Genomic DNA, 18,669 nt, shown 5'->3' on the forward strand with positions numbered 1-18,669 from the left:
CCTTCCCTCCTGTATAGGTACTATACTCGTATATAGGCCCATTTGAAAATCGGCGCGGCGGCGGTACAGGCGGCACATCGGCTCGTTGTAGTTGCCTGTGAAGCGGCTGTGCAGCAATGCCTATTATTATGTATCTCCCCCTTTACGAGATCGACGCCAAAGATTTCGCCGATATATATTTCGGTTCCGCATCGAATTCGAACCTCGAAACGTACCTATACAACATCAACGATATTATATTATATGGGAATCTAGGAGAGGATCCTCTAGCCCGTCATCGTCACCGTCTGCGAAACTGTCTGCGGTGCTGCGGCATGAAAGATAGTTGGCGCAGACAGGCAGCGACTATACTACTCGTTTATTCACCCTTTTTTTTCTCTCCCGAGCTGTCTGCCAGTACCTATACCTACTGTATACATAATGTCACTGTGCTATATACGGAGGCACACACAAGCGAGGGCTCGCAGAGAAAAACAGCGTTCAGTGGCATAGTGCTCAGCTACAGGCAGCAGCGGCTTTGCTCGCAGGCAACGCGCAAGCAGGAGTTGGCAATTTTTCTCGGCATCTCTCTCTCTCTCTCTTTTGAGTCTCTCGTGGGCTCTTTCAAAAGCATGAGGCATGAGCGCAGAGCGGAGAGTTTCGCTGCGAGAGCAGTGCATGCACGCTTTAATTCATGTGCTGCTACGACGTAGCAGAGAGGAGAGAAAGTCGGGGCGAACGCATGCGTCGACTGCTGCTGCTTCATAATAATACAGAGTTAACTCTCGACAGTCGGTGCAGAGCAGTGTGCTCGTGGTCTGCTGCTGGCTGCGGATGTCTGGGTGGGGAAGCCGAGCGAGGGGAAGCCCCGACTCTCGTGTACTCGGGGAGGGAAGTGCCCCCCTTCCTACCCCGCTCCTCATGACGCGCTGTCACACGAGAGGAGAGCCCCTGTGTGCATGTATATATTGGCACGAACGTCGACAAACGGGAAAGCTGCGGAGTTGCGTCGTCTATCCATATATCGTGCTATATCTATATGTACGGAGTTTGCACGCGCAGTTTGCAAAGACTCGTACACCCATTTACGCATGTGTATGTGTGTGCGGGTGGGGAACTACGAAATATATATATATAATATATATCCTCTACACTTGTGCGTGTGTGTTGGATTGCCTCGTGTGTGCACCAACACACACTCACGAACTGCTGGCGATGCATTAGTAAGACCCATGTATTACTTGGGGGATCCATCTAAAGTGAGTAGTACGTACGGAGTGGAGGGAGACAAATATGGCCGTTTTAAATGCCGAACTCGCATACCTGAAGCATCGAGCTTGGCTATTTAAAACGGCCATACCTACCCCCTCTACCATTAAGTATATGCTCGATTTAAATCCCAATAGCGTTTCCCCAATGTTATCGGAGCTTTATAGCACGAGTGTAAGTGCAGTAGCAGCAGCTGCGACGACTGAAGAGAGAGAAAGAGGAAGAGAGAGAGAGAGAGAACCCATCGCATGCGTGTGTAGCGCATACACATGTGCTCGTCTTCGTCGAATGTATACATCTCGCGTACATGCGACAGCTATATCCGACTGACTTGGACTGTCAAGCTACCGTTTGGGATATCTTGGCTTCGACGAAGCAGGCTTCTGCCTGTTTTTTTTTCGTTCGTTCTCGTTCGAAGCTTTTTAAATTCAGTTTGTTCGCGACTAAAACAGCTGAGGAGCGTGTAAATACACGCCTATCTTTAATAATAAAATGTAGAGGGCTACGATCGATCGAACTCCAAAAAGAGCGAGAAATCGAGAAATCTTCGTATTGAATTTTGGATGGCAAGGAAGGAGCAATGAATGACTGCGCTATTCCATATAGCGAATGATGGATCAATTATAGGTTTTCCTCCGAAATGGCCGACCCGTACATTCTATATATTCCTGGTCTATATGCAGCAGCAGTATCGAGGGCTCTAATTGTCAGATCGTGACATGGACGCGACGTTCAACTGCTGCTTCAACGTCGTCGTCGTCGTCGTCCGTGGACCGTCTCGCTTTTCTTCGTTTCCTGCCATTGAGTATAGCATAGCATGTATCTACGATAAAAACATTTGTATGCCGTGGACACATACTGTTATGTACAAACGAGTATGCATTATGTATATGGGTCAAAATAATACTTTTTTACAAAACCGTGCGCACGTATGTCACCGATCTTGACGCGCTTTTGGTATGTTATAGTACATGGTAAAAAGGTCCCAAAAAAAAATTTTTAGACCCCCTCCCCCCTCCAACCCCCCACTTCCGGTATAAACGTCCATTTTCGATCTATATTTTTTCTGAGGACATGAAGCAAGTAAAAAATCTGAAAAAATTCATAAAAATACTTTTCCACAATCCAAACAACCTTGAATTTTTTCAGATTTTTTGAGTGCTTCAGGCCTTCAGATAAAATCATTGAAAATTTCAAAAATCGAGATACGGCGGTATGAGCCGATGTAGTACTCGGAAATTTTTTCAGTTATTTTTCGCATTAAAAAACATAACCTCAATTTTTTTCAGATTTTTTCAGATTACCTAACGCACCTTTTGAAGCCAAAAACCGATTTTTTTGACGAAAATAATTTTTTTAGGACAGTACGGAGCCTCGAAAAATCTGAAAAAAATTTTTTCTTGTTTTTTTCATCAAAATACGTAATCTCAAATTTTTTCAGATTTTTTAATTGAAGGCGATAGCTTCTAGGGCCGAAAAATGCTATTTTTAACAAAAAATGGTTCCTAGAACCCGATGGTTCCGGTGAAAAAATTTGAAAATATTTTTTTTGAATTCCTTGTCAAATTTTAATAAATTTTGACCGTTTCAAAAGTTCGATTGAAGCTTCCTAGCTCATTTTAGAGCATCAAACGAGTTTTATCATTCCTTAATGTCTTCAGAAACGTCTTCAGATATTTTGCACTAATCTTTGTCCTGCTCTAAAATGAGCTAGGAAGCTTCAATCGAACTTTTGAAACGGTCAAAATTTATTAAAATTTGACAAGGAATTCAAAAAAAATATTTTCAAATTTTTTCACCGGAACCATCGGGTTCTAGGAACCATTTTTTGTTAAAAATAGCATTTTTCGGCCCTAGAAGCTATCGCCTTCAATTAAAAAATCTGAAAAAATTTGAGATTACGTATTTTGATGAAAAAAACAAGAAAAAATTTTTTTCAGATTTTTCGAGGCTCCGTACTGTCCTAAAAAAATTATTTTCGTCAAAAAAATCGGTTTTTGGCTTCAAAAGGTGCGTTAGGTAATCTGAAAAAATCTGAAAAAAATTGAGGTTATGTTTTTTAATGCGAAAAATAACTGAAAAAATTTCCGAGTACTACATCGGCTCATACCGCCGTATCTCGATTTTTGAAATTTTCAATGATTTTATCTGAAGGCCTGAAGCACTCAAAAAATCTGAAAAAATTCAAGGTTGTTTGGATTGTGGAAAAGTATTTTTATGAATTTTTTCAGATTTTTTACTTGCTTCATGTCCTCAGAAAAAATATAGATCGAAAATGGACGTTTATACCGGAAGTGGGGGGTAGGAGGGGGGAGGGGGTCTAAAAATTTTTTTTTGGGACCTTTTTACCATGTACTATAACATACCAAAAGCGCGTCAAGATCGGTGACATACGTGCGCACGGTTTTGTAAAAAAGTATTATTTTGACCCATATCTATACATTACTTATTACGTACGCATATCAAGCACAGCACAACAGCAGCAGCAGCAGCACGACTGCGTGTGCACGAAACGCAAGCTGCGTCCAATGTGTAGTGTATACGATGCTTTACTAATATATTAGAATATAGTTTCATGCTGCTGTTGTTGTTGTTGTGGCTATGTTGCGAGTCGTACCGCGATATAGGCACGCGTGCACTCGACTCGCTGGTTCAGTGAAAACTGACAGGTCTCTCTGTATTTTATGCCACTGCTGGGTACACCGTGCAGCAAGCAGCAGCTGCATGCATTCGATATATCTATAGATACGCGAAAGTCGAGGCGATCCGCGCGCGTTTCCGTTGTTGCGTAAAGGTTTCTTCGCAACGGCGCGGCCCAACTCCATATATCTCTCTACTTTTCTCTCTCTCTCTCTTCCTCTCGTGCGCGCTGTTTGCCGAAGGCATATAGACAGTCTATAAAAGCTCCATATACACACATGTATATGTAGGATAGTCGTTAGCGCGCGAGGCCAAGAAACGACTCAGCGGCTATATAATAGATAGTCGTCGTGGTGGAATCGTGCGGTGCGGCGTATACGCGAGGCGCGCTGAGTTACATGGCATTATTCGTACGTGCGTCGCCGCACCACACAGCCAGCCAGCCAACCAACCAACATCAGGGACGCTATACTATTTTTTTCTTTACAAACGTAATAATATACCTATATAGGTGCTTGGCTATCGCACACTACTTATACGTTGAACAAAGTCGTTTTTGTCGCTGTGTGAGCAGCACAAACTTTAAGAGATGGAGAGAGAAGAAAAAACTGCTCTCGGACAGAAAGAATCGGCTGTGGGATTGACGCTCGTCGGAGCAGCAGCAGCAGCAGCAGCACTAGCAAGTAACAGCAGCAGCAGCGAGAATCGATTGAGTACCTATACCAAGAGCAGCGAGCTTAAAATGGAAGAAAGCTTGCTACATAGCTCTACGTGCGCTCGAGAGCGTCGCTTCTGCCGCTGCCGCTGCTGCCGATGCTGCCACTGCCGCTGTGCACGCGGCTATATTGTAACTCGATTATAAGTAAAATACTTATACGAACGCAGCATGGGCAATATGAAGCGAGCACATGGAACTAATTTTCTCGCTTCTCGTTTCCGTGTTCAACGAGCTATATATTGTATACTTGAACTCAACCGACTCTCCTGCGGCAGCAGCACAGCGTCCACTAGCTCGTATAACAAGTGCGGCGCGTAGCACGCGTTATATGTACTTATAAGGACGGCGCGGCTAAGCAGCAGCGCCTTGACACGCCATCGTCATGAGCAGCAACGGCGTGAACGAGGAGCAGAGGAGAGAAAAAAAAATTATAGACTCGAGGCACGAGGATCTGCTGTGTTGTTTCTCTTGAAAGCCAAGCATCAAACGTTTACAATGCGTTGGTACATTCATATTCAAATGCTCGTGTGAAAATTGCGATAAAGACGCTACAACTGATCTCGTGAATTCGTATTCATTTATGAACTAGCTCTTAACGTTTCTCTATTCACACCTTCCGAGCTTGTGTGATAAGGTATGCGGTGACGAAGCTCTCACCTCTATACGGATGTACTTGCGGTGGCTTGCCATATCTAGCTCTCTCTCTGTATTCTATGTGTCGATCAACTTACTCCATTTCCCTTTTCTTCTTTTTTGACCCCTTTCTTCCAAAATTATATATTAAGATCGGGTCCTTGAAAAAAAGCAGCAAGGCGTGTACAAAAAAATTCACCCTGACAAAATCGAGGTTTGATCGCAACTTAACCAATCGTACGATCACGTACTTTTCTCGAAATCCCTCTAGCTCTAATTGGAACGATATTCATTTTCTAATATTATTTTCCATTCATTACTTTTTTCACATTACATATCGTAACGAGAGATTAACGCGAAGCTTAACGAACTTTACAATGTATCGTAAAAATATCCACGCGATTACTCGGATGACTGCGATAATTTATAAAAGCGTCGGCCGGGAATAAACTAATAGCCGCAGCGTCGAGCTTGGGGATATACCTGGTTACAATATATACTTGTAAGGGAAAAGGAGCAGACCATCGGCTCACTGCCGTTGCTACTCGAAGCGACAAAATTACAACTCGTATACGCAGGGCAACGTCGCTGATGCTGGAACGACGATGGGCAAGATCAAAAGCTCCGAGAGTACCTCGTGTACACAGTGTAGTGCACAGGACTCTCTTTCTCGCTCGTCGTAAAGTTATATCAGTGGCTTTATATGGCTGCTGTACAGCTATATAGATGTATATATTTTGCGGAGCACAAGAGGAGAGTCGAGAAACTCGACTCGATCTGCAGCTCCGATAGTGGCACTCTCCTGCTCTCGAGCTGGTATATAAGTATAGCATCTACGCCACGCCGAAAATTCGAGTCTCTAACATGGTCGCCTCTGGACTTGCCCAGGCGTCTCTCTCGTCTCTCTTTCTCTCTATCTATCTCGAGGCCAACTTGCGACGAGACTCAAAATTCCCATCGATTATTCACGCGTGCTGCATAGCTGAGTCATGGGCTTGAGTAGTCGAGTACGCGTACACGTATAGGAAAAATCGATCCCTCGGGCAGCAGAGTTAGCTGTGCAGCTAGAGCTACATCGTGTAGATTGTGAAAATACCATAATCTCGCTCGGTGCTAAAGGCGCGAGGCGACTGGCTCCTTCCGTTGGGTCGACGCTGCGGCGGGGGGGTCTGGTTGTCGAGGCCGACGACGCAGCCAATCCACGCGAGCACCCATTGCAGACTCGAGCCCAAAGTAACAGCAGCAGCAGCATGAATGAAGCGCGCAAGCGCCTGTCTCGCGGAATTTTCAACTTCGCACAGGGCTCACAAACTCTGTTTCTTTATTTTTTCCCCATAAGCTTTTTACGAAGCCAAATACACTCGAATGCGATAATTTTTATGTCTTTTGAAAATATTATGGCTACTATTAAGTTTTTCTATCCAATCCTTTTCTACCAGGTGTGCCGTAATTTCAGCCGGAGCACTTTAGTCGATCTTCAAACGATAGCATCGTTGTTTATATTTTCTCTTTTATAGCATTTTAGTTTTTCGTTTTTGTCTCCAATATCTGCTTCGGTAGCTTTGAAAACGAAAATTTTTTAGTTTAACCTACTTGCATCGTTGGGCCGGAAATGAGCGTTTGAAAGTAGAGTGATGTAGCATCTTGGAACACGATTTGTAATACGGCCTCCCGCGACGAATGAGAAAAATTTACAATAAGTGTAAGTTAAGATTTGGTTCTTGAAACAGCCTGAAATATAATGGACTGGCTCTACTTTCCGAAAGTATTTCTATCTTCGCTTTGGGCGTCGTTTTAAATCATTGGGGTATAAAAACTGATAAAATTCATCGCTGGGTTTAAAAATTAATCATTAATGCGTGCTGCAACTCAAAATATGAAAATCGATTTTCTTAATTTATTCTAAGAAATTTTGTTCCTCGTATTTTCTCGTTTGAGTCGTTCTTTTTCGAGATAGAGATTCGCAATGATTAAAAACGTGATGATAAAAAAACGGTAAAAAACCATGAATGAACGTTTTCCAAAAAGTTTAACAACAACAAAAATACGTTTTCAATTTTTGTGATTTTTTTACCTCGAAAAAGAACGACTCAAGCGAAGAAACAAAACACGTGTTTTGAGTTATGGCACGCGTCAACGATTAGTTTTTCGACCAGTATCGAATTCCGTCCTGAGCAAAGATGAAATATTAGAAATACTTTGGAAAATAAGAACTCGTCTAATATGTAAATATTCGAAATCCTATGTTCCAATAAAAAAAACTAACATTTTAATGGTACGATTCAAGGGATCAATGGTCGAATCGGATGAATGATAGAAAAAAAAAAACATTAGTCGCTTCGCGTTGAAGATGTGCATGGAACTAGTCTTTTCCTCGATTCGACATTCAATGAACTCATGAATGAGAAAAAGAAAAAGAGAAAGAGAGAGAGAAAGAAAGAAGGAGATTCTCGCGCGGCAACTTGCGATACACGGAGGCACGTCCGGTGAGCTGGTGCAGCAGCAGCTGTACACTCACTGCTACGCCGATGCAGACTTGGGATCGCGGCGGAGGAAGGATAAAAAGCCACAAGCCGTATGTGTAATAACATACAACAATTCTCTCTCTCTCTCTCTCTCTCTCTCTCTCTCTCTCTCTCTGTTGAAGCCACAAGATTGAACGCGCGGGGGATTGTGAATCGGGCGTGCTGGGACTCGTTTCTGGCCCCGACGAAAATCTCAAACTCCTCGTGCAGCCGCAACGTACTCTTGGGCTCGAATCGCTAAGAAACTTTTCAATCTTCACACGCACACACAAACATCTCGAGGTTCCCTCCGTTGTCGTGCACAAGCACGTCTCGAGAGATTACTACTTGGCGACTTGGCCGAAGCATCTTGAAACTCGTTAGTCACTGCGAAAACACACATATGGTTGATTCTCCTGAAATCTGCTTTTTGCATGTCTTTATGCCATATTCTTAAACTAGTGAAGATGAGCCAAAACTGGCTCGGTCATTCATTCAATATTGTTGTATTCTTCATGATAGGACATAAATATTTCAATTTTTTAGGGTCAGTTAAATTTGCCGTGAAGATATACATGCCAAATGTCACCTCCGTGGCATGTCTACATCTCAAAATCAACTCTATTTGCATGTACCATGCATTCTCATTAGCACCTGACCCTATAATAACTATGAGACCAGCTTCTATACATCCAGAGTAAAGTTTAAGTCTATTATAGGGCTTTGAAAAATGTTTTAAAAAAATTTCCCACGCAATTGAAAAATGTCTCGGATTTTAATCATGCTTCTGAATAATTTCAAACATACCGCCTGCTTTGGGTCGCTAACTCATTTTTGATGTCGCTAGATACGTAAATGTCAAGTATTATAGCCCAGCTTTCGATTGGTGTAGGTTGCGGGTTCAAATTTTACATTTTATCGATGCTGCGATAATTATTCTATTGAAAAATTCACGTGTGTCAAAAAAACGGTCACCTCCGTGGACATGAATATCTCGAGCTATGATCATTCTTTTTAACCGCTCGCCCCGTCAAAAGACTCGTTTTTCATGACCAAATTTCGGGTTGTGCGGAAAATTTTGTGCGTTTCTTATTTTTCTTACATAGTTGATCAAAGCAGCGATTTGTCACCTCCGTGTGTGTCACCTCCGTAACCGAAAATAGTCGATTTTAAGCATAAAATCGGACATAGTTTTCGTAAAACGAAATCTCAAAGCCCCAGATTCAATAATTATTCATATTTTATGGTTTAAAAAAGGGTAAACTAGTTCGCGCCGTTCAATATGACAAAAAAATTTTCACCATTTTTTCGTTTTCCATACCCGAAAAAGCAGATTTCGGGAGAATCAACCATATAAATATATGATAATCGCAAAGTTAAACGCGCGCTGGTGACAAAATCATATCGTATATAGTTTTCATATTCTCAATGTTATCGGTGCGAAACTCTATGCCATAGTCACGCTCAGATTTCGCAAAAGCGAGACACGCATTAGTGCCTGACGACATATATTATAAAGCTTGCTGCAGCTACTTGTATAAATAATAACGTCTCTTTTGTACCGAATTATCGACAAAGAAATATGAGTAATTGGCTGTTTGCAAATTTTCGTCGATTACCTCAAATATATAAACAGGTAGCTACTTAAATATTATAGTAATCTGGTACGGGCACTGATAACCGAGAGACAACATACTGTGTGTACGCAAAAAATAGCCTCGCACGAGCACCGCGTGACTCGCCTCGATGATTTCGATCATTTTTTTTCCAAACTTGCTCGTAATGTAACCGAAAATCACTCACACATACGCATCGATCGAGTTTATAAATTATATAGATAAAAATCACGAGGTCTTAAAAGTCGTGGGACGTCTGTGCCATGTGCTATTTTTTATTTATTACGTCGACTCATGACGTATCGGCTCAACACTGTACGCGAGTATCGGTTGGATTTTTCCTTTATAGAACATTTTTGGTTCTTCTCTTGTGTGTACAGTGCTGCTAAATGTTAACCACACGATCGATCTTTGCTTTTACGACACCCGAAAGTTTCGACTATTTCATTTATGACACGCGTGAAAGTATTTTTTTTTTTTGCAGCGCTTATTACTTTATATAGGTGTGCTCTGTTCCCCTCGAGATTCCCCAATATTATAAACAGAGCGCACTCGGCAATTTCTCGGAGTCTCGTCTGGTTAGTGTATACTGTATAACTATATAGCGCAAACACACAGTAAGTTTGGAGCAATTTAAATCGCTGCGATCGTCGGCTCAGCTGCTTTTCCCCCTCCTCACTTTGCTCTTGTCTCTCCTCAATCTTCTCTTCCTCGATTCAAGTTTATATGCAAAGTGCCGTGCGTTATTCTGCCCGCTATTTCTCACACATACACACATCCATACAAAACACATACACGCATACGACATACGTACATGATGACGCACACCACCACCGACGACGACGACGACTTGCAGACAACTTTCGCGCGATGTGGTGGCTCGCCTCTCGCTCGACTCTTGGGGCAGCGCACCGACACTATATACAACTATAACACGAGTGCGAGCAGAGGCAACAGCAGCAGACACGCCGCGGCGCGCGCGAATCAACAGTCATTCGCGGAATCGCTAGCGATCAACGGCAGCGAACGCACTCGCTCGTGTTATATAGTTGTGTATACCTACGGCAGCGCCGATTATTGCCAATTGTCCCGTTTCCAAAGAATATATATCTGCGCTTCTGCTGTGGCGTCTGCCGCGCGCATCGCATACCTTTACTTGTACTCGCGGCGATCGAGCACGCCGAGGGACAACAAAAAACATCAGCTGATGCTTATCTTGTTTTCATCTCTCCTTGGTGCTGTCTTGTCTTATAGGTTGTTATCTTTACAATTAAGGTAGCGTCGCGCAGTGCGCCGAGTGTGTAAGTAGTGCAGACGTCCTCCTCTTGTTTATATTTTGAGTCCCTCCTTACGAATTAGTCATTAATACAAGCTACATATACGTTCATTGATTCGACTCGCGACTTCCATGTGTGCGATCGGTACTAATTACTTCACGCTTCGTTGCGAGTACGCGAGTGATATAAGCGGCGTTTACGTACCGACAAAGTTATACAGCCGCAGGTTCAAGTTTCATAAAACGGCGTCTCGTGCAAAAAAGTGAGTGAGTGAGAGAGCGAGAGGCGATTCTGCGGCTCTCGCCGCGCACGACGACGGCTCTATCGCTGTCAGAGTGCTATAACGTCTACTGCTTTTGAGCAAGGCCAAAACATTTTTCATTCTATTCTCGTTATGTGTGCACCGTGTCCGAGCTCTCGCTGTTGGACGCTGCACATTATTATTGTAATAATCTAGGAAAACTGATGCTTTTCACGTTGTCGGACACGTTAATGCATTTGAATTAAAATAGAAGATGCTCGCTTGCGTGCGTATTAAGAAGAGAGACAACCTGTTGCGCTTCATATACTACTAGTGGCAGCCGCGTGCACGCAACTGTTGCAATCGATCGTATTTAATCCATCGATGATCATCACTCGTCGCGACTCGCAATTTATTTCTCATACACTTGCGCGATTCTTGCACTTCGACGCGCGCCTGTAATTGTCATCGTTTCATGCATTTTTGCGATCGAGTGCACTTTATCTAATTGTGAGTACGACCGGTGCAATGTAACGCAACGCGGTCGGTTTCTCGCCAGAAAAAAAACAAAATGATAATGAAACACCATTAAAAGGAAAGTTCAGTTGCAGCGAGAACGTTTTTCCTGGAAATTACCTTGACTCATGCGCGCGTTCGCGATCATTTGCTGCTTGCAATATGAATATGTAACGCGATATATTATGCGCCTCGGTAAAAACTCCACTTTTCGCTTTTGTACTCGGCCGTGATCGGTATAATCTTATTATATTTGTTGCATCGAGTTTTTGCTGGTTCTGGTGGCAATTTCATGATTGATTTAATATTTTTAATTCTAAAATTCTTTACCACTAATTTGTTCTTCAGCTTCAATCGATTATAAAATCAGATAAGAAAATATTTATCAAAGTATGTTAGTCGAACGTATCTCAAGGCGATTTGAATATACATTATTTCCATCTTTACTATTTTTAACATTCTAAACATTCATTTTTAATTGATTTTTTATTGTCATTTTTTATCTATTAATAATTCTGTTGAGTGACACAATTTTAATACAAATAATTAAACATACACTTTTTTCTATAAAAGAAATCTTTATCTATTAAGATCATTGACCTTTGCAGAATTACAATTTAATAAAATGGATGAAACACTGAAGAGTTCAGAGCAGAGTAATGGCTCTACTCATAATATAACAGAGCAGTTCATGTTGAGTGTAATGTCTCAGGATTCTGAGTTTGATGATGGTTTGGAAGTACCGGATTCATTGGATTTCACAATTGATGAAAATGGACTTAAAGTTCAATCACCTGTGGAAGAATCAGCACAAAGTGAAGATGAGAGTACTCCACATGGTAAAATAAATAATAGTTTCTTTTAAATTAGATAGACAAAAATTATAATGTGTGCATTAATTTTCTGATGCAGAGGAACAGAAAATGAAACCATTTTCAAGTATTCATACTCCACCATCCAAGTTCCCAAAGCAACATAAGAATATTTTCATACCGGGTCAAGAAATATATGCTAAAGTAGTTGACATAGAGCGTAGCGTTACTACACATCCATTAAATCCAAACTTGTATACAATTGAATTCACTCATGGTGCTTTTACATGGTCAGTGAAAAAAAGATACAAACACATACAATATTTACACAACCAATTAAAAATCTATAGAGCAAGCTTAAACATTCCATTTCCAACAAAAAAACATAGAGAAATGAGATCAAGTTTCAAAAATATGCCACATAAAGAAGCTGATACAAATAAAAGAAAACGAGGTGCCTTGCCTAGGTAATGAGTACCTTTCAATTTCTATACAATTTTTTCTAGTCATATAGGTAAAACTAAATTTATTTTCAATTTTCAGGTTTCCAAATAGACCTGAAGTATTGATTCCTCATGAATATTTAGGACAAAGAATGACTGCAATTGGCAACTATCTAGATGCATTATTAAAGATTGACATTTACAAAAAACATCCAGAGACTGTAAGTTTTAAATGATAATGCAAACCAGCACACCAGTAACTGTAATTTTGGTTTTTAGGTACACTTTTTGGAGATTTCTAATCTTTCATTCGTCAATGAATTAGGTGATCATGGAAAAGAAGCTCTTGTTTTGAAGCGTACTGGCTCAGTAGCCAAAACTGGATGTAATATTTTTGGTTTGCTGCAAAGCTACTGTTGTATAAGATGTAATTATTTTTGTTTTGGATTGTGTGCTAAATGGCACAAGCGTCATTTAGTTGCAAAAGATACTTTCCTTGCCTACATAAGTCCCAATAGTGGAAAAATTAAATCTGTTGTTCTCATGGATAACATGTTTGAAGTTAGCTCTGGATTGTATTCTACGGGTATCAGAAATGGTTTACAAATAATAAATTCTAGTCGTCAGATAGTCATTAAATGCTGGACAAGGAGAAAAGCCAAAGAGTGGTTGGAGCATATTCAGAAAATCTGTCAAAATGAAGGTGAGCTTGTAACAATTAGACAGAATCTATTTATATACAATGACAATGAAGATAATGATCTGAGCACTGACTATAATGAAATTTAAAAGCATTAAGATTCATTATCTTTAAAGTCACAGTGGCTTATAACAAACAAAAAATTGACCAAACGCAGTATCAAACGAATGTGTATGTTTTTCTTTGTTTCCTGCACTACGTCGGCGCATGTTTTTTAGGTAGAGCATTTATACAAGCAAATCCACATAAATCCTTTGTTCCGTATAGATGTCCCATAACGGCCAGCTGGTTTATCGATGGCTCGGACTACATGTCAGCCATCGCCGACGCCATGGAAAACGCCACCGAAGAAATATTTATAGCCGACTGGTGGTTGTCGCCCGAGATATACCTTAAAAGACCAGCGCAAGGCGACGACTACTGGCGATTAGATAAAATACTCGAGCGCAAAGCGGTAAGTTCTTTATAATTCGTTAATTTTATGTAGGAAATAATTAGTGCCGTTAAAAAAAAATTATTCATCAGGCCGCAGGGGTCAAGGTATTCATTATGATCTATAAAGAGGTAGAATTAGCATTGGGAATCAACAGTTTCTACAGCAAGCAACGTCTCGTGGAAAAGAACCCAGAAAATATCAAAGTATTTAGGCATCCAGATCACGCGAGAGTTGGTGTATTTCTGTGGGCTCATCACGAAAAAATCGTAGTCGTCGATCAGAGCTTCGCCTTTCTCGGAGGTATCGATCTTTGTTACGGCCGTTGGGACTGTAACGAGCATTGGCTCACGGATATAGGTATATTTTGTACACGCAGATCTGAAGAAACAGTATGAAAAGAGTCATAACTAATAATGAAAAAAAAACATGTTTGCAGGAGCGTCGCAAATGTCATCGATTTACATACCGTCGAGGGGGAAAATAATAACTACGAGTAGCAAACCAGTCAACAAGTACGATTCCTCGCAAAATCACGTTCTTTTGCCTCTAGCTATCGCGACTAATACCGTGGCAATGGCTACTACCAAATGTCTTCCTATATTGTGAGTCATTCAATATTTTATCACTTGTCACCTCGAAGCGAGATTTTCATACTAATATGCAATCGTTTGTTAAGACCAATGGTTACCAAGAAACATTCCAAGAGAAAAGCTCAGAATAAGCCAGTGGATGAGCAAGACCCGCTCGTCGACTTGGAAAATGTGAAATGTGATACTCCTACCAGCCAAAGAAAAAAACTCTTCGATGTGGCGAAGACAACGGTAGACCGCGTAAGGCAAAACGTCAGAATGAAGAGGCGCGAATTGATCAATATGGTGTATAATCCTCAAGAGCAAAGTAGCGACGAAGAAGACGAGGAGAGGAACGAGGAAGAGGAGAAAGAAAAGCAGAAGGATTACGATACGATTGACAGGTAAATGGGATTTTTATGATTTTAAGGAAAATTTGAATGTCTTCCTTCGCAGGCGCTTGATTTGTCATCATTTCAGTGCGAAATCTCCCTTGGAACGAACCGAGAGTAGAGGCGAATACGAAATGGGAGGCGGTGCCAAGCTGTGGATCGGCAAGGACTACACCAATTTCATCGTCAAAGATTTCAATAATCTCGAGAGTCCGTATCAAGATTTGGTCGATCGCAGTACCACACCAAGAATGCCTTGGCACGATATGGGTGTGATGGTCCAGGGGGCTTGCGCTCGAGACGTATCCAGGCACTTCATCCAGAGATGGAACGCCATCAAGGTGAGACTGAACCGCCAAAAAAATATAAGATAAGAATAACTAGATATACTAACGACTGTTTTGATTGCACAGCTCGAGAAAGCCAAACAAACTTCCTTCTACCCGTTCCTGCTGCCAAAGTCGTACAAAAACTGTCAAAACGTCCAACCTCCCGTGAATTTCGGCAACACGTACAGCAACCTCGACTGCCAAGTGCTGCGCTCCGTGAGCTCGTGGTCGGCCGGTTTTCTCGAGGCCGACACCGTCGAGCAGAGCATCCACGAGGCCTACATCCACGCGATCGCCAACGCCGAGCGCTACATCTACATCGAGAATCAGTTCTTCATCACGCTCTCGAGCATGGACAATGGCTCGGTGAAGAATCGCATCGGCGAGACCCTGATGAAGCGAATTCTGCGCGCGCATCGCGAGGGCACCGTTTTCCGAGTCTTCGTTGTCATGCCACTGCTGCCGGGCTTCGAGGGCGAGGTCGGCGGTCCGTCGGGCTCGGCCTTGCGCGCCATAACTCACTGGAATTACGCTTCCATATCGAGGTGACGAATTTGGTTTTACTTCTTTTCTTTCATTTTATTGCTCGAACTGCTCAATAAATATTGATGAGGTTTTTCTTTGTTCCGAAACAGGGGGAGGGACGCGATACTGAATCAATTGATCGATGCCGGCATCGAGAACCCTCACGAGTACATAACGTTTCACGGATTGCGCACTCACTCGGTGCTCAATGGCACGCTGGTCACCGAGCTGATTTACGTGCACAGCAAGCTGATGATCGTCGACGATAAAACCGTCATCTGCGGCTCGGCCAATATCAACGATAGAAGCATGATCGCCACCAGAGACAGCGAGATCGCTGTTATAATTCACGTACGTGACTCGTCTTTCGCCATTGCGCAATATTCGCGATATTTTTTTTTGCGAGCACTAAAAATTTACTGTAATCTGTCGTTTAGGACACCGAATTCGATGACGGTCGAATGAACGACATACCATACCCATGCGGCAAGTTCGCTGGCTCCCTGAGAAAGCAATTGTTTCGAGAACATTTGGGACTCATATGGACGGGTGAAAATATCAGGCTAAAGGACATTTTGAAGAAGTCGTTCTATCACGATGTTTGGCGTGCGAGAAGCAGTCGGAATACTCAAATATTTGAGGATGTATTTAATTGCATCCCAACGAACAAAGTAGTTAATTTTCAGATGCTGAAGGAATATCAGAACGAAAAACCGTTGAGCGTTCGAGATCCTATAGCAGCTCAACAGGAAGTTCAGCACATCAAGGTATAATGCTTACGCAAAGCCGTGCGTTAATTAAATCATACCCAAAAATAAACAGCTAAAAACTGTTCATGTCGTTTCAGGGACATCTTGTCGACTTGCCACTGGATTTCTTATGCAATGAGACATTAAAACCAGCTGCCAATACTGTCGAAGGCATGATGCCAACTTCTCTGTGGGTTTGAACAGTATTAATAATTTTATGATAACGATAAGTGTATTATTTAAAAGTTAGCTCTGAAATCATTGATTTCCTAAACTCATTTTATAAATATTATTTTTTATGAGTGTTCGTTCATAGTTACTCTGTTCAGGAAATTTTTTATGCATTTAACATTTTGTATAAAATATGAATGTAAATGATGAATTAATTGTTAGTAAATGACGTGGAAAAGATTTTCATAAAACAATTTTTAAGAATAAATTATTCATAATATAGTTCGATGAAGTTACATACATGTCGATGACATCGTCCGATAAAGCACAGTTAAAAATTGCTTATGATAAAAAGCCATTATTAATTTTTGGAATGTTTTGTTACGATAATTTTATTTTTACATGAATTTTCGAACGATTTAAACGTATGTTATCATCTGAGATGTTGAAAACACTATTGTTGTTAATACTTAAATTGACATTATATTACATATCCACGCATTTTCATGATGAATTGGTATGGATAAGAAAACTTTGGTTTTATAATGTAATATTTTATTATCTAAGTAAAAAAGCTCTCTTACAAATATCTATTAACTTTTTATATTGAAATGAATGTATATTGAAAGTACATACTTAGTAGGCAAGGCGCTAGCGCGTCTTTTGACCAAATTGATATTTTAAAAAAATAAAGCGTGAATATTTTTGATATCATCGTATTACTTTATTTGTCTCTTGTTTGTGTATAAATAAACAAAATATAATTTAAACTATGCAAGGGAAAACTTAAAGTAAAAAGTAAGACATCCACTTTTTTTAAATATTTTTTATTAGTTTTCCTTCTCTCGAAATATGCATTATCATTGTTACATTATGAGGAATAAAAAGTCGAAGTTAATGGCTGCGTTTTTCGAATTTTCAATTTCTCTGCAAAATTACAACTTCTGCAACAAAAGATTTGATCGTTCATCACAGTACATTATCTTTTATTTCCCAAAACGTAATTCTATATATTTTCCATTTTCATTTAATAACCATACTGTTATTTTTTATAAGGTTCTTCTATTTTTTAAATTAGAGCTTCTCATGTAGCTCATGAAACTCTTCTCATTTTCTCTCACTCTCTTTTTTCATCACTGTTTATCATGATTATTTTCTAGGTACGTGCAATGGTAAAATTACAATTGCAATACTTTGTTTTTCAATCTTTTTTTTTTTTTGACAAAAAGACTGAAACTGCTGCGAATATTGGTAAAAAATGATCATGTGATAATATGAATGGTTTTAATAAAACATTAATATGAATATTTACGGTAGGCCAAATGCAGGCATGAAATTTTTTCCTCAAAATTTCAATACAATTTTTTGTTCTTCATTTTTTTTGCATTCCACGTTATTATTGTATCAGTAGCATTATTATTTTGTATAATATTTAATCTAACTTATCATTCATTCGTTCAATACAATTGCACCATCATTATTTTGTTTTTGAAAATTTTCCTTGATTACTTAGAAATGTCTTTTTTAATATAACGTTGTACAAAAATGATGATTGAACATTTCAAAGTTAATTAACAATTTTGTACTCATATTGTTTGAAAAGTATAGAAAGACAACTTGGTACCATGATTGAATTGATTGAAGAATCAACAATTATAAAACGATCGATATAATTCAAAAACAGTGAAACTCAAAATTAGTGCAATACATGGTGACTTGCTCATTTTTATTCGTAAAATAAAATATACCTGAATGGATGAGTATTGCTTCAAAAACTGTTATTTATAAAAAGTTTCTAAAAATTTTGTTCACAGGTATTTACATTTGTATCAAATATTTTAAGATTCACCTGTTTTGCCATGAAAAAAAGGAAAAATAATGCTTATTTGATTTGATGTATCTACAATTCATTAAGAAAAGTAATAGAAGTTCCATATCGTATCTTTGAACGATGTATATTTCTAGTTGAATTAAATTTTTCACGATGTACATTTTTCAAAATTCTCATTAAAGAACACTTGTATACTTTGCTATTTATAAGCATCGTAATTTTATACATAGCGCGATTCAGAATCTCATTCTAAAAGGTTTCATTTAAATTTTGTTTATCAAAAAGTGTTTTGACTTGTCTACATTTTTAAGGATAGTAT

At 40.1% G+C, this 18,669-nt stretch overlaps 1 protein-coding gene across 3 annotated transcripts in view; it reads left to right on the plus strand.

Moving 5' to 3' along the window:
• Positions 1-17,234, plus strand: part of LOC106656042 (phospholipase D2) — a 27,348-nt gene extending 10,114 nt beyond the window's left edge. The window contains exons 1-14 of one of the 3 annotated variants that reach the window (XM_014376671.2): positions 10,200-10,660; positions 12,002-12,232; positions 12,306-12,672; positions 12,749-12,869; positions 12,928-13,351; positions 13,567-13,802; positions 13,874-14,141; positions 14,221-14,386; positions 14,461-14,757; positions 14,834-15,086; positions 15,159-15,619; positions 15,710-15,950; positions 16,037-16,366; positions 16,447-17,234. In XM_014376671.2, coding sequence (XP_014232157.1) covers positions 12,019-12,232; positions 12,306-12,672; positions 12,749-12,869; positions 12,928-13,351; positions 13,567-13,802; positions 13,874-14,141; positions 14,221-14,386; positions 14,461-14,757; positions 14,834-15,086; positions 15,159-15,619; positions 15,710-15,950; positions 16,037-16,366; positions 16,447-16,548 — 3,480 coding nt within the window. In that variant the 5' untranslated portion in view covers positions 10,200-10,660; positions 12,002-12,018 and the 3' untranslated portion in view covers positions 16,549-17,234. Of the gene's footprint in view, positions 1-10,199; positions 10,661-10,685; positions 10,899-12,001; positions 12,233-12,305; positions 12,673-12,748; positions 12,870-12,927; positions 13,352-13,566; positions 13,803-13,873; positions 14,142-14,220; positions 14,387-14,460; positions 14,758-14,833; positions 15,087-15,158; positions 15,620-15,709; positions 15,951-16,036; positions 16,367-16,446 lie in introns of those variants that run through there. The other 2 variants (XM_014376672.2, XM_023461553.1) reach the window with 2 other exon arrangements.
• Positions 17,235-18,669: the final 1,435 nt, after the last annotated feature.

This window comes from Trichogramma pretiosum, unplaced genomic scaffold (genome assembly GCF_000599845.2).
Source record: "Trichogramma pretiosum strain Unisexual culture from Peru unplaced genomic scaffold, Tpre_2.0 scaffold4, whole genome shotgun sequence".
Lineage (NCBI taxonomy): Eukaryota > Metazoa > Arthropoda > Insecta > Hymenoptera > Trichogrammatidae > Trichogramma > Trichogramma pretiosum.